The 22,422-nt window shown below is 40.3% G+C and overlaps 2 protein-coding genes and 1 long non-coding RNA gene across 3 annotated transcripts; 1 reads left to right on the top strand and 2 right to left on the bottom strand.

The window, feature by feature from the left end:
- Window positions 1-7,457: 7,457 nt before the first annotated feature.
- Window positions 7,458-9,105, bottom strand: LOC120104207 (nucleosome assembly protein 1;1-like; the record flags this gene model as incomplete). Its single annotated transcript, XM_039114905.1, has 6 exons — window positions 7,458-7,845; window positions 7,926-7,943; window positions 8,039-8,231; window positions 8,504-8,547; window positions 8,647-8,824; window positions 8,915-9,105. Coding segments are annotated over 6 exons (681 nt in total), but the record flags the coding sequence as incomplete, so codon positions are not given.
- A 422-nt stretch (window positions 9,106-9,527) lies between these two features.
- Window positions 9,528-10,408, bottom strand: LOC120109975. Its single transcript, XR_005510793.1, has 2 exons — window positions 10,127-10,408; window positions 9,528-10,037 (listed from the first exon to the last, which is right to left on the bottom strand). It is a non-coding gene; the product is annotated as an uncharacterized LOC120109975 (long non-coding RNA).
- Window positions 10,409-17,906: 7,498 nt separating this feature from the next.
- Window positions 17,907-19,847, top strand: LOC103698358. Its single transcript, XM_039114898.1, has 4 exons — window positions 17,907-17,978; window positions 18,061-18,546; window positions 19,399-19,560; window positions 19,668-19,847. The coding sequence occupies exons 1-4, from the start codon at window positions 17,907-17,909 to the stop codon at window positions 19,845-19,847; spliced, it is 900 nt and encodes a 299-aa protein (XP_038970826.1).
- Window positions 19,848-22,422: the final 2,575 nt, after the last annotated feature.

Below are 22,422 nucleotides of genomic sequence, written 5' to 3'. Positions count from 1 at the left end.
GGGTGAACATATTAGAACCCTGAATGAATTGTTTGCACCCGCATCCGCTAGTCCCCCTACCTGCATAGTATTACCGATTAATAATGCAGCCCAATTCGAGATTCGGGCTGCAACAATAAACATGTTACCCAAGTTTCATGGGTTCGAGAGTGAACAACCCTACATTCATCTGAACAAATTTTTGACAATCTATCAAACGTTTAGAAATCAAAACTTAGATGAAGAGGGTATTAAATTAAGATTGTTTCCCATGACTTTAGAGGATCGTGCTGCTGCATGGCTATATTCCCTTGCTTCAAATTCCATCACATCATGGGAACAACTATCTAGAAAGTTCATGGCTAAGTTCTATCCCATGGTAAAAACTGAAAAAATTAAGGATGCCATAAGAACTTTTAGAGGAAAATCTGAGGAGGAATTTTCCCAACTTTGGGAAAGATTCCATGACTTGTTGGTCAAATGCCCACACCATGGGCTTGATAAGGCTGATCTGGTCCACTTCTTTTATAAAGGACTACCTCCAGCACATAGAAACATGATTGAGTCCATGCACAAGGGTAGGTTCATGAACCAAACCCCGGATCAAGCCTATGAATTTCTTGTTGACTTAGCTGAAAATGCCCAAAATTGGAGTAGCTATGGTGAGGAAGTAATTAGAGATGAGTTTGGGTCTAGAAAACCAGGTAATTATGAAATGAAAGCAGATCCAGAACTCAAAAATGTCATGTCCAATCTGGTGGCTGGAATGAACAACTTGAGTAAAAAGTTTGATGCTTTCACTGTTTCCACTAGTTCGAGTTCATACAAAGAGTCAAATCCCGTCATGAAAGTGGATCACGAGTCATATAGTTTGTGTGTTTTGTGTAACAGTCCTGAGCATCTAGTGGAGTGCTGCCCTAGTCTGCCTAACATAAAGGCCGAGCAAGCAAATGCTCTAAATTCATATAGTGCCTTTAAGAAGCCCACTCCCAACTCGTTCAGCCCAGTTTACCACCCTGATAATAGGTTCCATCCAAATTTCTCATACAAGCAAAATGAACCTATTCAGCATCAAGGTGGTCCACCAGATTTTCAGAACAACTTTCCCAGGATAGGTCCACCACAAATGAACCAACCTTTGGTTCCATCTGTACCGCCTTATAATACCCCTATCCCACAGCAACCTTCACAATTAGAAACCATGATGGCTAATATGATGAAACAACAACAAAATTTTATCAAGCAACAACAACAGACCAACACAGCCCAAGCCCAGACTAACCAATTCCATGCGCAAGCAATTGCAAAACTTGAGGTTAGTCTGAGCCAAATAGCTAACTCTCTAGGGGATAGGAAGAAAGGTGAACTACCTAGTCAACCAGTGCCTAACCCTAGTAGACAACAAAATCAAGGTCAGATAGGTCAGTATCAAATCAATTCTAATGGAAATCCGACCTATGAAGTCCAGTCAATTACCACTTTAAGGTCTGGCAAGCAAGTGGACAATAAAGTCCAACTTTCTGAAAATGAAAAAGAAAATAAAACTGAATCCGATAAGAACCCTATTCAGAAGAGGGGTCAAGAACAGGACAAACCGGAAGAAAGGGAAGAACCCATAGAAACATACAAACCCAAGGTTCCTTTTCCCAGTAGACTTCAGGACTCCAAGAAACAATCTAATTTTGATGAAATCATGGAAGTCTTTAAAACTGTTCAAATAAATATACCTTTTCTCGATGCCATAAGACAAATTCCCTCCTATACAAAATTCTTGAAAGACCTCACCACGGTCAAAAGAAAAACAAGTATTCCTAGGCAAGCTGTTATGGCTGCACAAGCCTCATCTCTCATTCAACAACAGATTGTCCCGAAATTCAAAGACCCTGGTTGCCCAACTATTGAAATAAAAATAGGAGAGACGATCATCTAAAGAGCTCTATTAGATTTAGGAGCCAGTGTAAACCTACTTCCCTACTATGTGTACCAAAAATTAGGTTTGGGGGAATTAAAGCCTACAAATATTACCCTTTTCTTAGCAGATAGGACAGTGAAGTACCCCAAGGGGATTGTAGAGGATGTAATAGTGAAAGTAAATGAGTTTTACTATCCTGTGGACTTCGTTATTCTTGAGACTGAACCTGCAATACATCCAGACAGTCACGCACCTATAATTTTAGGTAGACCTTTCTTAGCCACAGCAAATGCTGTGATCAACTGTCGAAATGGGATGCTGAAGTTATCTTTTGGCAACATGAAAGTCGAGCTTAATGTCTTCAACATAAGTAAACAACCACCAGACGACAAAGAAATCAATGAAGTTGACATGATTGAAAGTCTGGTTCAGGAGACTTCCTTACAAACTTATAATGAGGACCCTTTAGAAGCTTACCTTGCCCATTCCGAGGAAGGGGTCAAGCATGCGCCTCTTAGTTCTGTTCCCCTTATGAGCATAGATCGTCATCAGCCGACTGTTCTTCATCGGACTTGTCCAAAACCATTCTTAGATAATGGTTGAAAAAAAAAAGGGAGATTTACATTTTGTCTGGCTGAAGACATAAAACTTAGCGCTCTTGGGAGGCAACCCAACATGTAAATATCTTCTATTTAAAAAAAAAAAAGTTCAATAAATTACTAACATGCAGGTTTGGGGGATTTTGTCCCAACTTTCAATTAACCCACCCATATCAGGTACTTCTCCTCTGTCCTCTTACTGCTTTAAATTTTCTTTAACATTGAGGACAATGTTAGATTTAGGTTTGGGGGTATTTTTAAGCATTTGGAATTTTATAAAAAAAAATTAATTTTTTTTTAAAAAAAACTACAACACACAAGGTATATAAAATCTAAGAGCCCAATGACTAGTTGGAAGTAGTGCAAAGTGAGTTCTTTTTATTAAGTTCCTTTTAGTGAGTTGTAAGCTAATTAGTGCTTTGAATTTCACAACACATCTGGCCTGCATTTTCTAAGGTATAGGTTCGACATTGTGTTGAGAATATGGTAGCAACCTCGAATCCTGATGAACCATCTTTTTCTGGTCCAAAAAAAAAAAAAAAAACTATTTGGTGGATTTAGTCAGGTGCATCGAAAAGGGCTACCTATTGTCAATGGTCAGCGGGCTTGTGATGAGGAACCCGAGCATAGGTCCGTAGGGGAGTCTTGATGCCCGACACCTCATGCCAACTGGTGTGAGAATTGTCGACTAATTGCTCGCTACATGGAGGAATCATCACAAGAGTAAAAGTGCACAATATATACATTATCATTTCTCTTTAATGCAAAAAAAAAAATCAAAATAAAAAAAAACAAAAAAATTAGTGTAAAAATGAAAAAAAATGTATATTGACCTTAAGAAAGACAATAGTGTGAAAGCCGTCGTTGTAAAAATTCGAGTAAACTGGAATATTACAGATAAAACCCATGAGGTATTAAAGTAAACATCCACAACTCTCGAAATTCTGCAGATAAGATGATTTTGAATCAGCAAATAGGTCTTTTCCGACCAATTCTTGGAAACTACTAATATTAGCGATATTTTGGAGATCCGAAACCTTAGCTGGTGCATGGTCCAAACTTCACTGAGCACTCAAGTATAAATAAGTTTTACAACTCCCTAACGGAAAACTTAATGACTTCAACTTAAATTGCATACTAACCTAGAAATTGGGCTACTTAGTAATTAAAACCTTGTGTGCTTTTTATCAGTTATGTACTTGAAATTAGACTTTCATTTCATAAAACAAATTTTATTTTGGGATTGAAGTTTGTGGGTAACATCACTGCAAACCCTCACGAGACAACACTCGTCCACTAGGGTAACCTAGGGGTTTAACGGCTTGTTGCACGTGCTAAGTGCAATCGTAATGCTCTACGAAAGTGAGTATTTATCTTAGCTCATGTATATTTATATATATATAATAAATAAAACTTTTGCACTCCCATTTTATCATTGTCGCACTAAATTGCTAGAGACTAGCAATAAGCTGGTTGAGGGATGTGATGAGAGCACAAAAGTGCAATCGTCAGACCATCTTAATTAGTATTTTAGCTAATCATTAATAATAGAATTAACTAATTAATGTTTTATTTGTGCAAGTAGCCCAATCAGCTCGTTCCCCGCATTGTGCCAGCATCCGCGCCGTCCATCAGATCACCATCATCTTCAGCCTTCAATCCCAACGCCCCTAGCCACGTCATCTTCCGCGATCCAGTCCAGCAGCCGGTAATCCAGATCCCACGATCAGCAACCGTCCGTTTCAAAGAGTCCCAGCTCCTTCCCAAATCAAGCCGAAGCCCCATCCCAGCCGTTCGCATCCCCCTCGTGGCCCGAGGAAGGAAGCTAGCGTCTTCACCGCGTCTCCACCGCATCCATGTCAGCGGCCATCATCCCGAATCCACGCTCCCAGCTCATCCCGTGATCAAGATCCAGCGCTCCAGCCCCTCAACCGCGATACCTCCCATGATTCAATCCGTGATCCCCTCGATCCCGCGTCCGTGAAGGAAACTCCAGCCCCTTAACCGCGATCACAGCAGCACCCCAGTGATTCCCATGCCATGAACGCCCACCCAAAGAAGGAAACCCCTCTCCCGTGATCCAAGCCGCATGCGTCCCCATCTTCCATCCGCATCATGCCAGCCACCGTGCCAGGCTCCAGCTCCTTCCATCGCCCGGATCCACGTCTCTCCCAGCAAGAAAAATCCCAGCCGATCCCTCCATCCGTGCCTCCTTCTTCTGTGCACCCTCGGATCAGCCCCCCCTCCCAGCTCGCCTGTCTCCAAATCCCCCGCAATCACCGGCGATTCCAGCTCCTTCCCGTGATCCCAGCCCACGGCATCCCGTGGCATCTGCCATCTTCCTTCTCCATCTGAAGATCGCGTGCCAGCAGCCCGGATTGCGTCCGTGATCGACTCCTCCCCGCGTCTGCCATCTTCCTTCTGCATCAGGCGTCCATCCGCGGCTATAAAAGGAGGAGGAAGAGAAGAGGGGTGTGCTCGGTTGGGGATCGGCTCCAAAGAACAGAGGAGGGGGGGAGAAGTCGAGCGAGAGGAAGAAGTTGAGTGCTCTGTTTTCAGATTTGAAAACAGAGCATTACATTTCTTTTGTTTTTTTTATTATTTGTTTTATTTGTTTTTCTTTTAAATGTTATATTTTTAATTGGTGTTTAATCGTTCTGTTTTGGGTATCATGTTGTTCTTATTTATTTATTTTTATTTTGATTGAGAGTAATGTTTTTAGTAAGAGTTTTATTTTGAGAGCATGTTGTCTTGGGGTTTTTAGTTTTAGTTTAATAGAGAGATCTATTTATGCTAAAGTTTTTAATTTCTATTATTTTTAATTTCCGTTCTCCAAATTCTGTAATTTTTCTTCTTTGTTATGCAATACAATTAAATCTTCCTTCATGCAATTTGTGTTCGCTTCAATCCTCTTATTTTATCCATTTTAATTTATGCCAAAACTCTTCTTTGATTAATTAAATAAATGCTTTTTGAATTTAAATACCTGTCTTTTAGTTAATTTCAATAAAAAAAAAACATTCTCCGGTAGACTAGAGAATCCATCAACATCCCCAACGTAATGTTTTTCCTTTGATCATTCAAAAATCAATTTTGAATCCGAGTGAACGTTTTTATTTTTATGCAACTCCAATCGCCTTCCTGTGGATCGACCTCTTACAACCACTATTCTTCGAGTAGAGCAGGTAAGAGTAAATTTAAATTTAACTTTTGTTCGTCGGTTCTAACAACGATCTGTCCAACATATTTTTAGGTAGACAGAAATCGGACGAACAGAGCTCCTAAAAGTTAGGAGCTCCACTTGCTTTATAAAGGGTATGGGGCGGCACCTAGGGCATGCAATTGAAGCCCTCTTCTCCCTTGTGTCATAGCCCCCTTCCTCCCTTTGGTCTTCAGCTGCAAGCAAGGAAGAAAACAAAAGGTGATTGGCGGCCCTCCTCCCTCCTTGCTTCCTTCATCCAATGCAAGGAAAACAAAAGGGCTGCAGTCAGGTTTCCTCCTTCTTCTTCCTCCTTCCAAGCACATTCAAGAGTTGAAAGAAAGAGAGGAGATCAGCCATCAAAACATATCTCTGCAAGGGAGCTAGCACCCCGAGGAGATTGGAGCGTTTGGATTGGTCCTCTGATTCGTGTGGATACCCGTAGAGGCCAAACACGTGTGCGGCTTCAAGCGAACCTTCATCCTAGACCACGAACACTACAAAAGAAAGGATATCTCCCGGCGCTTTTTTTGGTCTCTCCCGACGCTTTTAAGCGTCGGCGAATTTCCAGCCCACGCATCGCAAAGCGTGGGTCAGACGTCGGGCAGGTGGGCGTGGGTCGGGTTTAACCCGACGCGTCAAAAAAGCGTCGTCGCTCTATGCCGACGCTTTTAAGCGTCGTTCATTTTATACAAACCCGACGCTTAAAAGCGTCGGCGTACTTCAACCGATGCTTCCCACCGTATTTGTGTTGGACTATGCCGACGCTTTTAAGCGTCGTTCATTTTATACAAACCCGACGCTTAAAAGCATCGGCGTACTTGAACCCACGCTTCCCACGGTATTTTGTTTTGGACTATGCCAACGCTTAAAAGCGTCGTTCATTTTATACAAACTCGACGCTTAAAAGCGTCGGCGTACTTCAACCCACGCTTCCCACCGTATGTTGTGTTGGACTATGCCGACGCTTAAAGGCGTCGGTGTATGCTACTTGAGCGACGCAATAAAGCGTCGTTAACCATGGGTTAGAACGAGGAACTCGTTGCATGGCAGTTCTTCTTGCAGTCCTCCAGACAGGTGGGCATGCTGTATTTTCATCCAGACCAAAAAGATTTCTATAATGGTGGGAAGATTGAGAGCTCCATCAAGAGTGCTGTATGAAGATTGGCCAAGCAACTTGCAGCAACTTTTGGGGGTGGTCTCCCTTAGAATCCAAATGGCCGCGATAACATTAAATACAAAGCATTGGCAATAGCATAACATTTGGAGTAACTTGCAGTAACTTGCAGTAACTTTTGGAGAGCAGCTGAACATAACATTGGCAATAGCATGAGGTAGGCCGCGATAACATTGGCAATGGCATTTTTATTGGCATATTATGAGAAATGACTAATAAAAGGAAGAGAATACAGTAGATGTGCCTGGGAGGGGAGAGAATATACTGGATGTCGATTCAAGGGGCATCCATGTTTCACAGTTCACAACAAAACTATTTGAATCAATTATTCTCCGTACTATTTTTTAACAAAAAAAAAAATGCATCGTCTTGTTCTTATTTTTCCCTAAAATTCAAGACAATAATACCACAGCACAAAAAGGAATTACAAAATTCTCAAGACAGAATGGATGTAGGCATTCACCATAAACCATGGATCCCTCTACGACTTTGAGAAGGAACATATCAACCCCCAAAAAACAATCTTTGCATACATAAATTACAGAAGCCTCTACAGTACATTCAGAACCATGAAAACATACTAGCATCATATTCAAAAATCAGGAAGGCACAATAATCATTATATATAAATATAACAATTAATAGTTCATCCGGGTATACGCTAGAAAGGCAGTACAAAAATCTTCCCCGACCAAAAAGGCATACAAATAATCTAACAACCGTCTCCCGCAAGGCGAGTAAAAGAATAAACTAAAGGTAGTATAAAAATGTCGAAGACACCAAAACTTCCTCTTCCTCATATTTTCCACATAAAACAACAGCATGGAATGAGAACGCATCACTTCACTTAGCCAACACCTGAAAACAGATACTTCAACCTACACTCTAGAAAGCCCGAAAAATACTTCATTCCAGAAAAGCCTTACTGCTGCTTGCACTCCGCGGGCCGATCCCCTTGTTGACCATCCCCTCCACTCTTCTGCAGTAAGATAACCATCATTTAGAATATAGATTAAGAACTATGCAGATTAAGATCAAGTGGGTGAGTACATATCTCACCTTCTTTGTTGTAGCTGTCTGCTTGGGACAATAAAGCAGATCAAAAGTAAGCACACCATTCTCAAATATTTCAGACCTAAAAAGAGTAAAATTTAGAAATCTCAGACACATACCTTCTTCCTGGTCTTTCCTTCCTCTTCCTCTTCTTCTTCATCATCATCTTCATCCTCCTCATCCTCTTCCTCGTCATCCTTCCCATCTTCATCTTCATCATCCTCTTCTAAGTCCTCAAAATCATCCTCCTGAACAGCCTCCCCCGTGAACCACGAAACAGCATGAGGAATAATCTTGTCTCTGATAGTGGACCTGCAGGACAATGACACCACCCACTCAGCATCATCTAGGAGCATGCATGAGCTTACACAGTAATCAGAAGGCTTATCTCAATCCTGATCTTATAGGCAAATCAATATAAGAACTAGCAACCAAAATGCCAGAGATGAGATAATCAAAAACTGCCTCTGCAAATGTTAACTTGATTTTGTTTTTTTTCCATAATCAACACCTCCCTCTAACCTGTTTTTTCTTCAACCTGCAGTAGGTTCGGTTGGCTGCTTGAGGGAGAAAAAAGGGCTTACCCAATATCATAATCTTGCTCCATCTGACTCTGTAGCTGCTCAGCCTGTTCAAAGAGGCAAAAGATAAGCCATTGTTTTAATTTGATTTAGTCCTTATAGTTTCTTATTTTTCTCCAGGAAGGCAGGTAATGATGTCAACTTACAATGTCTTCATCGATATCCTCATCATCATCAGGGACTTGAGGTGGACTAAAGAAATTGAAAAAACTTTCACATTCTTCAGTTTTGGTAATGGGCTTGGCATTCTTTGAGCCCTTCTTTGGCTTCTTTTTCAGAAGCTTCTGAGTCAAGCACTTTCCTGGCAACCATTCAATTTCAGTCCTGCAACATATGAACAACGGCATGAGATTTTAAATAGAGAAGGAAAAACTTATAAGAAAAATATTTAGCAATAAATAGAAAAGAAAATACCCTATTGCTTTCTCTAGGATCGGTTCTTCATCATCAATCATATGATACGTTTTTGTCAGGATGGCATTCTTGAAATAAGGATTAGGATCAAAGAAAAACTCAAGCTTGAAACCCTTGGGATTATCTATTCTGCACCACTTGATATCCTTTAGATACTTGAGAGCTCCCTCATCACGCTCTTGAATCTGGAATCATCATAATCCAACTTTCATAAGTCATATATCCAATTTACAAGGAATAGAAGGAACAAAAGAAATGCATCATACTCTCATGAGGAATAGAAGGAACAAAAGAACAGAGGAATATCTTCAGAGGACTACAACCAAAGGTGAACATATAAAAGCATAATCATGAAAACTAACCTTAGAAACACGTGAGCATGAAAACTGGCTGACACTCCATAACCGAATTTCACCATTGCCATCACAAGAGCAGAGGAGATCTGTCTTCTTTGGATGAAAATCAAGAGATGTCGCCTGGGAGTTGTGCCCATTGAATACATGCAAACAATAACTCGGCTGCAAAACAAGCCAGAAAATTGTGTTATAAACATCTCTTTATCAGAGAGTTGGATACTCAACAAGCATGTCAAACTAGCAGGGAAAGTCAATCATGCACAAGAAAGGATGACCATCTTACTGTTCAATTATGAAGCACCATGGTTACAATTCCAAACATTATAGCAACATCTCTATCATTCTTGAATCACACATAAGTTTAGCCTGCATCTATAATACAGATTCAAAGGCCATCTAGAAAACTGAAGTCAATCAGTGAAGTAGGTTTACAAATCAAAGATTGAATACAGACTGGCACGTACACTAACCTCGATCATTACATGAATCACCTTCATTTACCACAACAGTACCATGTAAACCATATAAGAAAGTTGTATTGCAATCAGAAAATGCCAGTTTGCAAAGTGATCATAAAGCAAATTAAACAAAATTAACCACCTAAAATATGGCATACAACTTAAATTTCTATAACTAACAAATGCATGTTTTTTAGCTGGATGATGCCAATTCAATACTTCAATTGATCAAGCAATAGTAATACGTGTTAAAAATTCTCACCCTGCAAATCCACTATGGATTAACTCAGCATTACTGGGATGCTGGACCTGTACCAAGTAGCAGCAAATGATCCATGTCAGTCACTAATTTGCAGAGAAAAGAGCGAGAAGACTTGTCAATAGTGCAAGGGTTATACCATTATACCAGTAATGGGACCGGTCTATTGGCCCTGGAGCCCGTTAGGACCTAAAATGGAGTGGAGTGTCTAGATAGTGTTTCTTCCTTTGGCTGAGGTTGACCGAATCTGCATTATCTATCTTAAACCGATCAAACTCTACAAACTAATTGTTATACATAAGATTTTGGAAACCATGTTCCTGTCAAGTCAACATAGAACATACTAATTAAAGTCCTTTCCAAGATCTATACTTATCAAAGTTCTGGCATAATCGTATTTTGGAAATTGAGGTAAGTATCAAAAAAAAATTTAAAAAAATCTAAAAACATTCATCTCATCGTAAGTACACAATCTACGATGTATCAAGAGTCGACGGCATCATCATCTCTACGAGTAGATGAAGTATCAGCAACCTACAAGAAAAAAATACTTTAGAAACTAAAAATACGAAAGTCATCACGCTCATACAAGAATACATTATAATTATATAAAATATTCAAATATATTTAGTTATGTACAGGAGGAGCAAATCTCTGCAAAAAAGATGAAATATGGTCAAGCTGATCCTGCAAAGATTGTATCTTCAACTCTTGGCTCTGCTTCAACTCCGCCATATCAGTCATATGACTCTGCCTCATCTCCTCTATCCTTGTCTCATATGATTGCTTTATCTGTGCCATCTCTGTCTTCAAACTACAAACCTCTGCAGTGCTAGTACCTTGTCTGGCATCTTGGGTATATCGGCTCACTGCAGACAGCTGAGTGGGGGTAACTCCGATACCGTAACCCCTCACGCATCCATAACGTTCTGGGCTCATCAATTCTGCATAGACCTGAGCCTCGATGCGACTGGCCGCGTCGGATGATGATGACTTTCCGACGCGCTCTGAAATGAGATTTGTAGCTCTTTCCTATATCTCTCTCAAAAAAATAAACAGTCACATTAATAATTTAAAGGAAGTAAAATTAATAAAATAATTATGATCAAATAAAAAATGAATACATACAACTATATCTCTCGACTCGTCCCGGACAAAGCTGCCATCTCGGTGAGTGTGGGTCATCTTATAAAACTCTACCTCACCGGGCTCCCTTCCATGCTCTACTATCTACACATACGGAAAGTATATTGCCAAACTATATATCATGATACGTGCTATATGTTAGTAGAGTTTCAAATAGTTTGAAACAAACTTACGAATTCATTTCTACGTCTTGCATAACTCTTCGAGCCTAAAGTATGAGGAACTGCTTGAGATGCTCGTGCAGCTCTACCAATATTAGAATATGTCTGCCAAAATAAAAGCACACAGTATAATATTATTCAATGTATATATTTGCAATCTTTTTTAATAATAAAGATAATATAACATATTGAAACAATATACGTGACCTGTCCTTTTTCAGAAAACCAGTAGTGAACAAGCTACCTCCACTGCTGAGGGTATACATCAGGAGGAGTCACACGAGCAACCTCCTCCTCTGTCATACCCTCACGCTTGAAGTCCGTTTTCAATTTTGCTTTATATTCTTTCCATTTGCGGTTGAGGGACTTTAGCACCCAATCATGGCTCTCTGGAGGGAGTACAAACTTACCCTACAACAAGATACAGAATGTTATAATAATATTAAACCTCAAAAGTAAAATCATGGTAGTAAGCAAATTAACATGCAGGAGGTGTCAAATTAAAAAGAACAAATTCAATTCATTACCTGTATGAGTCTAAGAAGCTCAACCTTATACGAAGGAAGCATGTCATTCCACTTCGTATAGTTGAGCGGACACAATTGACCCTTGCGTGCAACCGATCCTAAAAAGCTTGATAGAAGACTTCCAGCTCTATTGATGGGCTGCCCCAATTCGTTGCATCGGATGATGATCTTCTCACCCGGAGGAAGCTTCCACACATCCTTTGCTTGAGTGGGTCCCCGTCTCGTCCTCACTATCCCTTGTCCATCTATTCAAATTAAATAAAATGCCTTAAAAAGTTGAAGACAAATATGAACATAAAATATGAACTTTAAATCGAATTACCCTGGATTCGGAGCTCATCCTCCGGACAATCAACAGGAGGCTCGCGCTGAGATCCTGACTCGTGCTGCTGGTGCTCATATGGCTGCTGGGACTGCAGGGACTGCTCAGAAGTAGATCCCACCTAAGAATGCTGGAACTCCACATCTCTAAATCGCCTCCCTCGGGGCATATTGTTACCTGGTATGTACAAAAAAGAATCAATATTTGGTTAAATGATAAATTTATACTAAATAAAGGGCTAATAAAAGAGAATATAATAACTCATTCAACGTATGCTTCATAAATTTTACTTACCATTATGAAACTACATTCTCATTCAACATCCATCCTAATCAAACTCATTGGCGCATTTACTTCATCAGTTGGCACAACATTATAAGGCATACACTGAGTATAAGTATCATCGTCCTCCTCTTCCAACCTTTTTCCCATATCATACAAGTCCCTAGGTTTCGTCTTAATAACGAGAGACCAATTTTTATCTTTTGAGTCTTGCACAAAAAATACTTGTCGAGCTTGAGATGAAAAAACAAATGGATCATTTTTCAATAACACACCAGTATGTATCAACCTTGAAAAATTTACAAGTGTGAATCCATTTATGTCTTGCCTCAAACCTCTAGATGAGTTTATATCCACCCAATCACATCGAAATAATACTACCTTAAAATTTCCATAATAATCCAGCTCATAAATATCTGTTAGAGCACCATAATAATTTTTTCCATCCGCCTCAACCATAACCCCACTATTTTGGGTTTTTCTAAATTTCTCACGCTCTTTAGGATGAAATTTAAAACCATTTTTAATAAACCCACCATATCTGTTAACAATATTATTCGGACCTCGAGCAATGACTATTAACTCCTCGGAACAATTCCTCTCCATCATCATTGGTACCTAAAAAGAATTATAGAAGAAATGATTAATTTCTCTCTATAAAATTTAAAAAAAAGCTTTATATATTAGACATCTAACCTGTTTGAAAAGCCATTCTGGAAATAACTCAACCAACCATTGTTGCTCAATCCTTGGTGTAGAACGAATGTTATGGTTGAGACTTCGCTGAGCTATTAAAAATTCTCTGCACGATCAAGGTTATCTTTAATTAAATACCAATATTACATTCTCCTGACATGACAGTAAATTTAGATTTCAATTAACCGTACTAACCTGCAAGACTCGGATATTATATCACTATGAAGTTGACAATTTAGTCCATTTTGAAGGTTCCTTGGATCCCAGTTTTGAAATCCAGGTCAGAAGATACTAATTGAATCAATATTGGCAAACATCTACTATCACGAGTTGATCTATTCCCGTACACATATGTAGTTTCATAGGAGCCTAAAGTTGATCTTATCATTTCTCATAAGGGTAAGTGCACCAATCCACGATATTACGAATCAAGATCTAATATGCATAAGGGCAAGTAATGCATAATGCATCCACATTCCACAGTGCATGAAACAGATCCATAGTATATGCATGAAACAGAAAAAAACAAAAATCCATATTATATGCATGTGACAGTTGGGACGAATCAAAGCATCTATAATCCCACTAGGCTGTATTTCATCTTGTACATTTAAACCTATACAAAAAAGAAGAGAAGATTTCCAACTTATATTCTGCTTTTATTGAATGTGAATTGGATGCACCATATTATCATATGAAGTATTCTGCTTCATATGAAGCATCCAATTTTATTCTGCTTTTATATGAAGATTTAGAACATTATCAATAGAAAGACACCTTCCGGCCGTCCATGAAGCAAAACAAGTAGAGAGTTAACTATAAAAGAGGCTACCACCCTCACAACAGAAGTATTCTTCTTCAAAAACATATAGCATTCCTTTCATTCCACACGCACACATTTAAAGGGATAGAAACTAACTTTGAAAGCTGTACCTTCAACTATGGCTAACTTGATGTTTTAGCATGGCCCCTAGCAAGGAGAATGTCTTCCTTGAAATTAATGGCACGAATTTGCTCAACGTTTTTTTACAAATGGGATGGGAGGAGAAAAGTCAAATATTGGCATGATGAATCAACTAATATAACATATTATTATATCATCTAATTCAATTGCTCAGGGATTATAAATGAAGCTACAATTTAAATCAAGATCAGCAGCACGAAGCTTTGATGCAGACTAACAAGTTTGAATCTTGGTGGAGTCTCGAGCTCCTCATGACCTCGTTTTTCTGTGCCACTAAACTTTATTCCATCAATATCTCGCAGTTACACACCATAGATTGATGAACCTCCTGACTTAAAGCAAACCACCTTAATTGAGGCTTTTTCTTGAGAATTTAAGCAGTTCCCCCAAAACTCTCACAAAAGAATTGTCAAAAGTAATGTAGATAAAGTCATTTGCCCCCAAAAAAGAAGGAGGGAAGGCAAGAACCAGCCAAATGATTCATGGAAGGATAACAGACGGCAGCAGGTCAAACAGGCATCTTGCAACATTATCTGATTTGCCGCTTCCAGTAGAAAGCACAAACAACATGAGCAAACGGGATGGAAAATTTGTTACCAAAGATGACAACTGAAAGGGATTTTACTTGTCCATCAGCTAGCAAAGTAAAATGACATTGGAAGGACCCATTTGTGACCAGTCCAGGATTAGGAATAGAGATTAAAAGCCATAGTAAGATTCGCTAAGATCTTACCTTCAGCAATTTGAGGACCAAAATCTCATCTTGCGTTGTACCCTCCAGTGAAATCCTTTCGAGGTGAAATAAGAAGCATAGGCAATCTTTTTGTCTCCAGTGTCAGCAAGTTTTATCATATATTCATATTTGGAAGCCTGGACCACATTTTTTTGGTATGCATTCCTTGACATCATAAAGCAAACTTACAATCTCAGTGTAGCTGGTTTAGGACAAAGAAGCTAAGATAGGTTCTTCACCACAAGCAAAGGTCCGGCTAAAATTGAACTGACACCATTGTGCACATTAAACCTAGTCCTAATCATCTAGTCATTTAGTTTTTCAAAAACATTCCTCAAACTTAAAATCCCTATACCTGTTAAAGCTTTTGAACTTGCGATCACTTTCAAGCAAATTATATCCGTAGCATTTACTTGTTGCTATAAACAGTGTAATTCCTACTTACCAAAGGCTCAGCAGTACTTGTACCGTACTGCAATGTGCAATGCTAAAAGACTTTTAGTTTGGTCTTGATGGCCCTTGACTTATCTTGAAAAAAGTAATCCTGCTATATAAATAAATGGAATCAAACAGTCCTTATCACTCCCTCCAAGGGAGATCTCTGAAATGCTCATCGACATGGCAAAACATTACTAATAAGGTCTTGAAAACGAGAATAATTAAGGATGCCACATAGTCAACTTGAATAAGGCTAGTTTTCTACCAAAGGCCCAACAGACCCACACATATAGTTAAGAAAAATCCAACAATGTGTGTTTTCCCCTTCATCATTTATAACCTGTATCCACCTTTCCAGCTTTGATGTTTTTCTCTCCTGTTTCTTAACATCTACACTTCCTGTCTTCCAATACCAATGCTCTGTAATATGAAATAGAGTACTATAGCATAAAACAGAATATTTTTTTGGATGCACTTCATTTGAAAAAAATCTATAAGAGTTTCTGAAAGTAACATTCCTTCAGCTTGCTTGGTTGATCTATGAGAAATCATATACAAGAAACCTTCTGTCTTACCCCTAATCCCCTCACAAACTCTTCAACTCAACCCCTCTCCCATCCTCATTTGCAAGTCCAGCTTTCTTTCCGACCGCCACTTCGACCCATTTGTCCCTGCCAACAAGCTCATAGAGGACCTAGACATCTATGCCTTCTCCATCTCCCTTCAAATGCATGATAATGCTCCAAACATCAAAACCTGCAAACCCACAAAAGAAACTATTCTTTCTACTCTTTCACGCTGTTCACAGCAAATTTCAGAACCTGCCAAACGCACTATGAGATGAGCCATCTCGACCAGCTTATATACCCACAAGGCCAACTCTATACTTTCGCCAACCCAACCAATAACCTGCTTCAATCTTCAACAGTACAACTCAAAATTAGAGATCTAGATCCCACAAACTCAGATACCTTTTTGTGCCCTAGAATCAAACTTGAAGCCCTAACAACATCTAATGAGATCAATTTTACAGCCGGGGCGGAACATAACTTGGACCGCATCCTGCAATCAAAATTTCAGACGCATCTGCAGCTCATACACAGCCAACCAGAAAATAAATCACTCTCGGAATTGAATCGGTCTTCCCACAACCAGGGAAACGCCTCATCCGGCTCTAAACCAGAATTCGAAGGACAGGAATTTTACAAATAGAAAAGCTTAATCAATCCCTGATATGAGAACAAAAAAGGAGTAAGCTAGACCTCAAGCTCCTCACTTTTACCATATAACAAGATACATTACTTTTACTGTTCCACATAGCAGCAATTATAATCAAGATTCCCATCAGTATTCCAGGACACAAAAAACTCTTAACACCTATTCCCCCATATATTTCCAAAAATAACTCATATTAATTTCAATGGACAAAAAATATTTGAACTACATGAATGAACAACAGGGAACCCGATACTTTCCCGATTAAAATCCTCAGAAAAACCGAGAAACATCATTTGCCTAAGAAAGAAGTGCATACCTGAGATCAGAGAAGACAACGGCTCGCGAGCTTCAAACTCGGATCTCAACGCCGTTAATCTGTTCCAAAATCTTAACCCTTGTTCCCCAACAGCTCCGATGTGGTAATTAGCTTCGGAATCCAGCCACTGGTGACGCCTCTGGATCGATCCACTGTAACCCTGCGAAGATTGAAAGAAGGGAGGAAGAAGGGGTGAAGAATAAGAGGTGAGATTGGGTATGGGAATGCGGGGAGCAGCGAAGTGAGAGCAAACGATACCCTTACCGTGGCCCAAAAAACCCTAAAATTAAAGGCTGCTACCGTCCCAACTTGAAACCCTAGAGAGGAATCCCCTTTTCTTTTCTTTCTTTTCCATAATGGAATTTTTTTTCTGGATATGGTACGAAGAACCGAATCCAGGGGCACTTCACCAGCTTCTCCTTTGTTTCCTCTCAAAGGCCCTGGGGTCGGTCGTTTGGCAACACGGAAGCTTTGCAGAAGGAGGCGGAGAAGGAGGAGAACAAGCGAGAAGAAGGGAGCGCAGAGAGGAGGAGAAAAATACCTCGGTTGGTCGGTCGGTTGGCGCCGGAGAGGAGGGAGGAGGAGAAGGGGTTGGAGTCGGACGCCGGCACCGGAGAGGAGCAAGACGGAAGTGAACACGGAAGCTCGAGCAGCGCCGGAGAGGAGAAATAAGGGCTCGATCGGGATCGGTCGCTGGGTTAGGGTGGTGTGCTCGCATTCGACGACGCTTATAAGCGTCGTTGTAGGTCTGGAAGAACAACAACGCGTAATAGCGTCGCCCTATAACCAATTCCCACGCTTCCGAGCGTGAGTTGGAAATATGGACTATGACGACGCTTAAAAGCGTCGTTTATTCCTTTGAATTGCCGACGCTTATGATAAGCGTCGGCAAAAGTACAAGGGGAGGCCAAATTTGCCGACGCTTTTCCATAGCGTCGGCATTGAAGCGTCGGCTTTGCTTCTTTCTTTTGTAGTGGAACTTCAGTTTGCGGTGATCATCTACCCGCACAAGGTGAAGATATTATCTTCATAATTTTTTTAAAAAAAGTTTTTAATCCTTATCTATCTACGAACGATTTTTGAAAAACGTTCATGTGATGAACGTCGATCCCGCACATGCCACTTCCGCTGTCATCTGATTTTTTTTTAAATTCAGATCTGCACCAAGGTCTTGAGGTCTGCACCAAGGTGATCCCCTTTCCCCTTACCTCTTGGCAAGGGTGGACTTGGAAAAACCACCCTTGCTCATCTGGTTTACAATGATTTTAAGGTACAAAAATATTTCAATCTGAAGGGATGGATTTGTGTCTCGGTGGATTTCGATGTTGCAAGGCTAACAAAGGCAATCATTGAGTCTGTGACAGGGGAACCATGCAGTCTTATGGAACTAAGCACGCTTCAAGAGCATCTTAAGATGAAAGTGGAGGGAAAGCGAGTGTTGCTTGTGCTCGATGATATGTGGAACGAGCAACAGAGTCGCTGGGATTCCTTGAAACTCCCCTTTGTTGGTGCAGAAGCAGTAGGATTTATCATGACCACAAGAAATGATCCGGTTGCTAAGATCATGCAGACGTGGCCTTCTTTTCATCTTGGCTACTTGCCTGATGATCCTTGTTGGCTGCTGTTCCAGCGTGTGGTATTTGGTGGTCCAGTTACTAATGAGAAATCAAATTTGGTGGGCATTGGCAGGCAGATTGTCAAGAAGCTAGTGTCATGGCTTGCCGTTGGCCGTGAAGGTAATGGGAGGCCTTCTACGGTATGAGAACGAAGAACATAGCTGGCTGAATGTCCTGCAAAGTGATCTTTGGGAATTAGATGAGAAAAATGAAATTTTGGGAGCTCTGAAATTAAGCTACAGCCGCATGCCTGCATATCTCAAACCTGGTTTCATTTACTGTTCCATGTTTCCCAAGGATCATGTTTACACTGAAGATAAATTAGTCAAATTGTGGATGGCACAAGGTTACATAGGACCTAGAGATGAAGAAGCGTGGAAGACATTGGTAAAAGATATTTCGATGAGTTGCATGGAAGATCGTTCTTTGATTTCTTCAAAGGCAGATTGTTCAAGATGCATGATATGATGCATGATCTAGAAGAATTAAGTTCAGAGAAAGAGTGCCATGCAGTAGTTGTTGAGAAGCCATGTGGTATCCCATTGTAGTTCGCCATTTACACATGCAGGGCAACAAGATATTCATGAAGCCCCTGTCCTCTAACAAAACCAAGGCCCAAGCTCCTCCTCCTCAAAACCCATCTATGGGGATTTTCACAAATCCGCTTCCTAATCATGAAGCAAAGGGCTCAATAGGAGGTAGTGATCAGATAAACTCGATTTTGGGACTTGAGGAAACCCCGGTTAACTGAGCTAAGACGATTAGGCACGGCCCTGCGGACATTATTATTATCAAGCCGATATCAAATTGTTCACAAAACCACATGTCCTCCAATTCTACAAAACACACAGTGATTAAGGGCTTTGGAATTGGATTGGGTAGCCGTAGATGAATTGATAGATTCAATTGGCAACCTGAACCACATGCGCTATTTGTACATTGATTCTGGGTTAGGGTTCTCTAGATCATTATGTTTTCTTTACAACCTACAGACACTGGATCTCACATCTTCAACCGACCTTGAACATCTATGTGTAAATGACTGTGTTGTGCTAGATCCTCAGACAGTCGAGTGGCTGCCATCATCACTTCAATCCCTGATACCTGTTTTCTGTAAGTTTCCAGATTCCCTTCGCTTGGACCAGAACCTCTCTGTGCTTAAGAGGATGACAATAGAGGACTGCAGCTGAAATTGGCGATCGGCCTACACCACCTCACATCTCTCCAAAACTTGTTTACATATGACTGTTGGGAACTCCAGCTATTGCCAAACAAGCAACTGCCATCCTCGCTTGAGTCATTGTCAGTTAATGGCTGCGAGATCCCTAAGAATAAGTCATTGTCACGACTTATCCTCATTGTTGCATCAGAACCTATCTTCATTCAAGGAGTTTCAGATAGTGGATTGCCCCAGGCTCAGAACCGTGCCAGGGCCGAATAACCTTTCCTCTCTGCAGACCTTAAGAATAAGTCACTGTCCTGAATTCCAGTTCTCACCAGACATCACTTCCAACGCATCGAGCCAAGTCTACCATGATGGGTGGAGTAAACTGAATTTAGCTATCCGTGTTCCAAATTCTTACCATTCCAATCCCACTGAAGGCACTCAAATTCCACAATGGCTTATTTTGGAGAAAGAAGCACCCCTTTGTATCCAACTGCGAATGCTTCAAGCTGTCGAAACATGCTCATGTACATGAAAGTAAATCTATGCAGTCTAGTAGTGATAGCATACTAAAATTTAAAAATTTTCAAAATCAATGGCTGCACCTGTTCGGATTGCTTACGTATCCATTCACAAGGAGGATCAAGCCATACATAGTTCTTTTAATTTTGAAAATCGCAGCGGAAAAATCGAATTAAACATTTTAATTCTAGCATTCATAAGAAATCAAATCTCAAAACACTACTACAAGAACTCATGAACAATATGCCGGGATCATTTAAATGATTATGCTAAAAATTATTGCATGATTAATTTCAGATCTGAAATAAAATTATTAATTAAGTTCTAAACTTAACTAATCTATGACCCAACTAATCTCCGAATACCCATCGAATAGGCTCTGAAGATTACTCTGTAAGGAGCCCCAAAAGAGGTTTAACTCTCGGAGATTGGATCCTATAAGATTCAACTCTGAATCTAGATTCATACCTTTACGAAATCAGAAGGTAATGGATCTGATGCTCGAGCTTCATAGCCACACAGTCGTCTGGCCTCTATGAGTAATCCATGCGAAGCTCCTGGAGAGACCCAATCCCATGGAAGTGCTAGCTTGCGCTGGATCCCTTGTTGCTGAAATCCGATCTTCCCGACACTATCAACCTTTGATTTGCCTTCTTAGAAGAATTTGGAGGAATGGTTTGTAGAGATTAAAGAGGACCTAGATCTAATCTAAAGGATCTTTTCAGAGATCCCTATCAGCTATGGCGAGATGGACTTAGAGGAGGTTGAAATGGCGAGATGGACAAGGCTGAATTTCATGGTGTTGGCGACACAAGTAGATCATCCTTTTAATGGCACGCCATCTAATCATTTGAATTCAAAATTCAAATGGAAAATTAGGTACCTTGTGTTAGATGTATGCCCTAGAAGCCAATTTTGGCTGACACATTATTAATTCTAGGACATAATTTGTACTTGACTTTATTATTATTGAATAAATGAAAGGCATCTTTTTCATTCATAATATTATTATGTCTATGAATCGTCCAAGGAATTAATAAGATGATAATGCATATTCTCAAGAGTTGAGAATTTGAGCCATGTATCATTAGTGATTAATTTCTGAACGCTCCTGATCGATGGATCATCACGAGGACGGTGATCGATCCGATGAGATCAGTGCACAGATTACTTTCCTTATGGATGGACGAGACTCGAGTCCACAGTGTGGCGACACTGAAGTAATAGTGCAGGTGCTTGTTAAGAACAAGGGTACTGAGCGTGACCAATACAAGAAGTCACTTGGATGTCTATCCACTCGTCAGTGACTTGCTTGATGTTGCAGTAGTGTGACTGGTCCTTTGACCTGCGGTGCTTCGGCTACTCACAGTGAGGTTATTGTAGTTTGACTGCACACATACATGGTCTCTAGCCATATGGGTCCATGCAGTGTAGATTGGCTGTAGTAAGTTCACTGTAGGAGTAGGGTATGCACCTATAAGGAATCTATCGACCTTGATAGATAAGAAGAGATCCTATGTGATTTATAAGACTGAGTTTGTAAGACCTCGGCCGGGGCAGTATGCACAGTGGAGAAAGAGTTTTCCACTCTCGAACTTAAGTCGAATAAATCTTCACATATGACAGACGATGGGGTTTGACGAGTTGTCCATGACCTCCGTCCTGTAGGGATCCACGATAGTAGGACTGTATCACACGATAACTGTACCTAGAGGTTCATCATTCTATTCTACTGAATAGCTACTACATCCTGCTAGGTGTCACTGGTGGATGGTGGGACTCACAGGGATTATCTCGATGATCGATAAACCCTAAAGAGTAGAGTTGGAATCGTTCCAATCCATTGAAAGGAGTTTTCAATGATATTGTGATAGAGATCATAATATATCTCACTGCCAGTCAGAGTAGAACCTATGGGGTCACACACACTAGTAGTATTGACCGATCCGATGGTTGAATCGTGATTAGGAATCACTAGTGTTGCCCAGTAGATACAACCCAAGAGGGGGGGGTGAATTGGGTCTTTTAAAACTTTTAAGCTACTTCTAGCACTTTTTGATTAATTATGCTAAGTTGTATATATGCGCAGTGAAAGTTAAACTTAGCGACAGTTTGATGTATAGAATGTGACTTGATTGAGTATGCTTGCAACTAAAGAATTCGCGGATAATAGTTAAGCAAGCAATTTATCTAAGTGAGTAAGTGTGTGAGTTAGATAATGACAAAAAAACATTACAAACACAGCAAACATATAGTGGTTCGGTGCACCCCAGCACCTACATCCACTCCCCAAGACTTCTTGGGAATTTCACTATAATCCTACAGATTA

The sequence above is a fragment of the Phoenix dactylifera genome, chromosome 1 (assembly GCF_009389715.1).
Source record: "Phoenix dactylifera cultivar Barhee BC4 chromosome 1, palm_55x_up_171113_PBpolish2nd_filt_p, whole genome shotgun sequence".
Taxonomy (NCBI): domain Eukaryota; kingdom Viridiplantae; phylum Streptophyta; class Magnoliopsida; order Arecales; family Arecaceae; genus Phoenix; species Phoenix dactylifera.
This window is presented reverse-complemented; position numbering and strand designations above follow the sequence as displayed.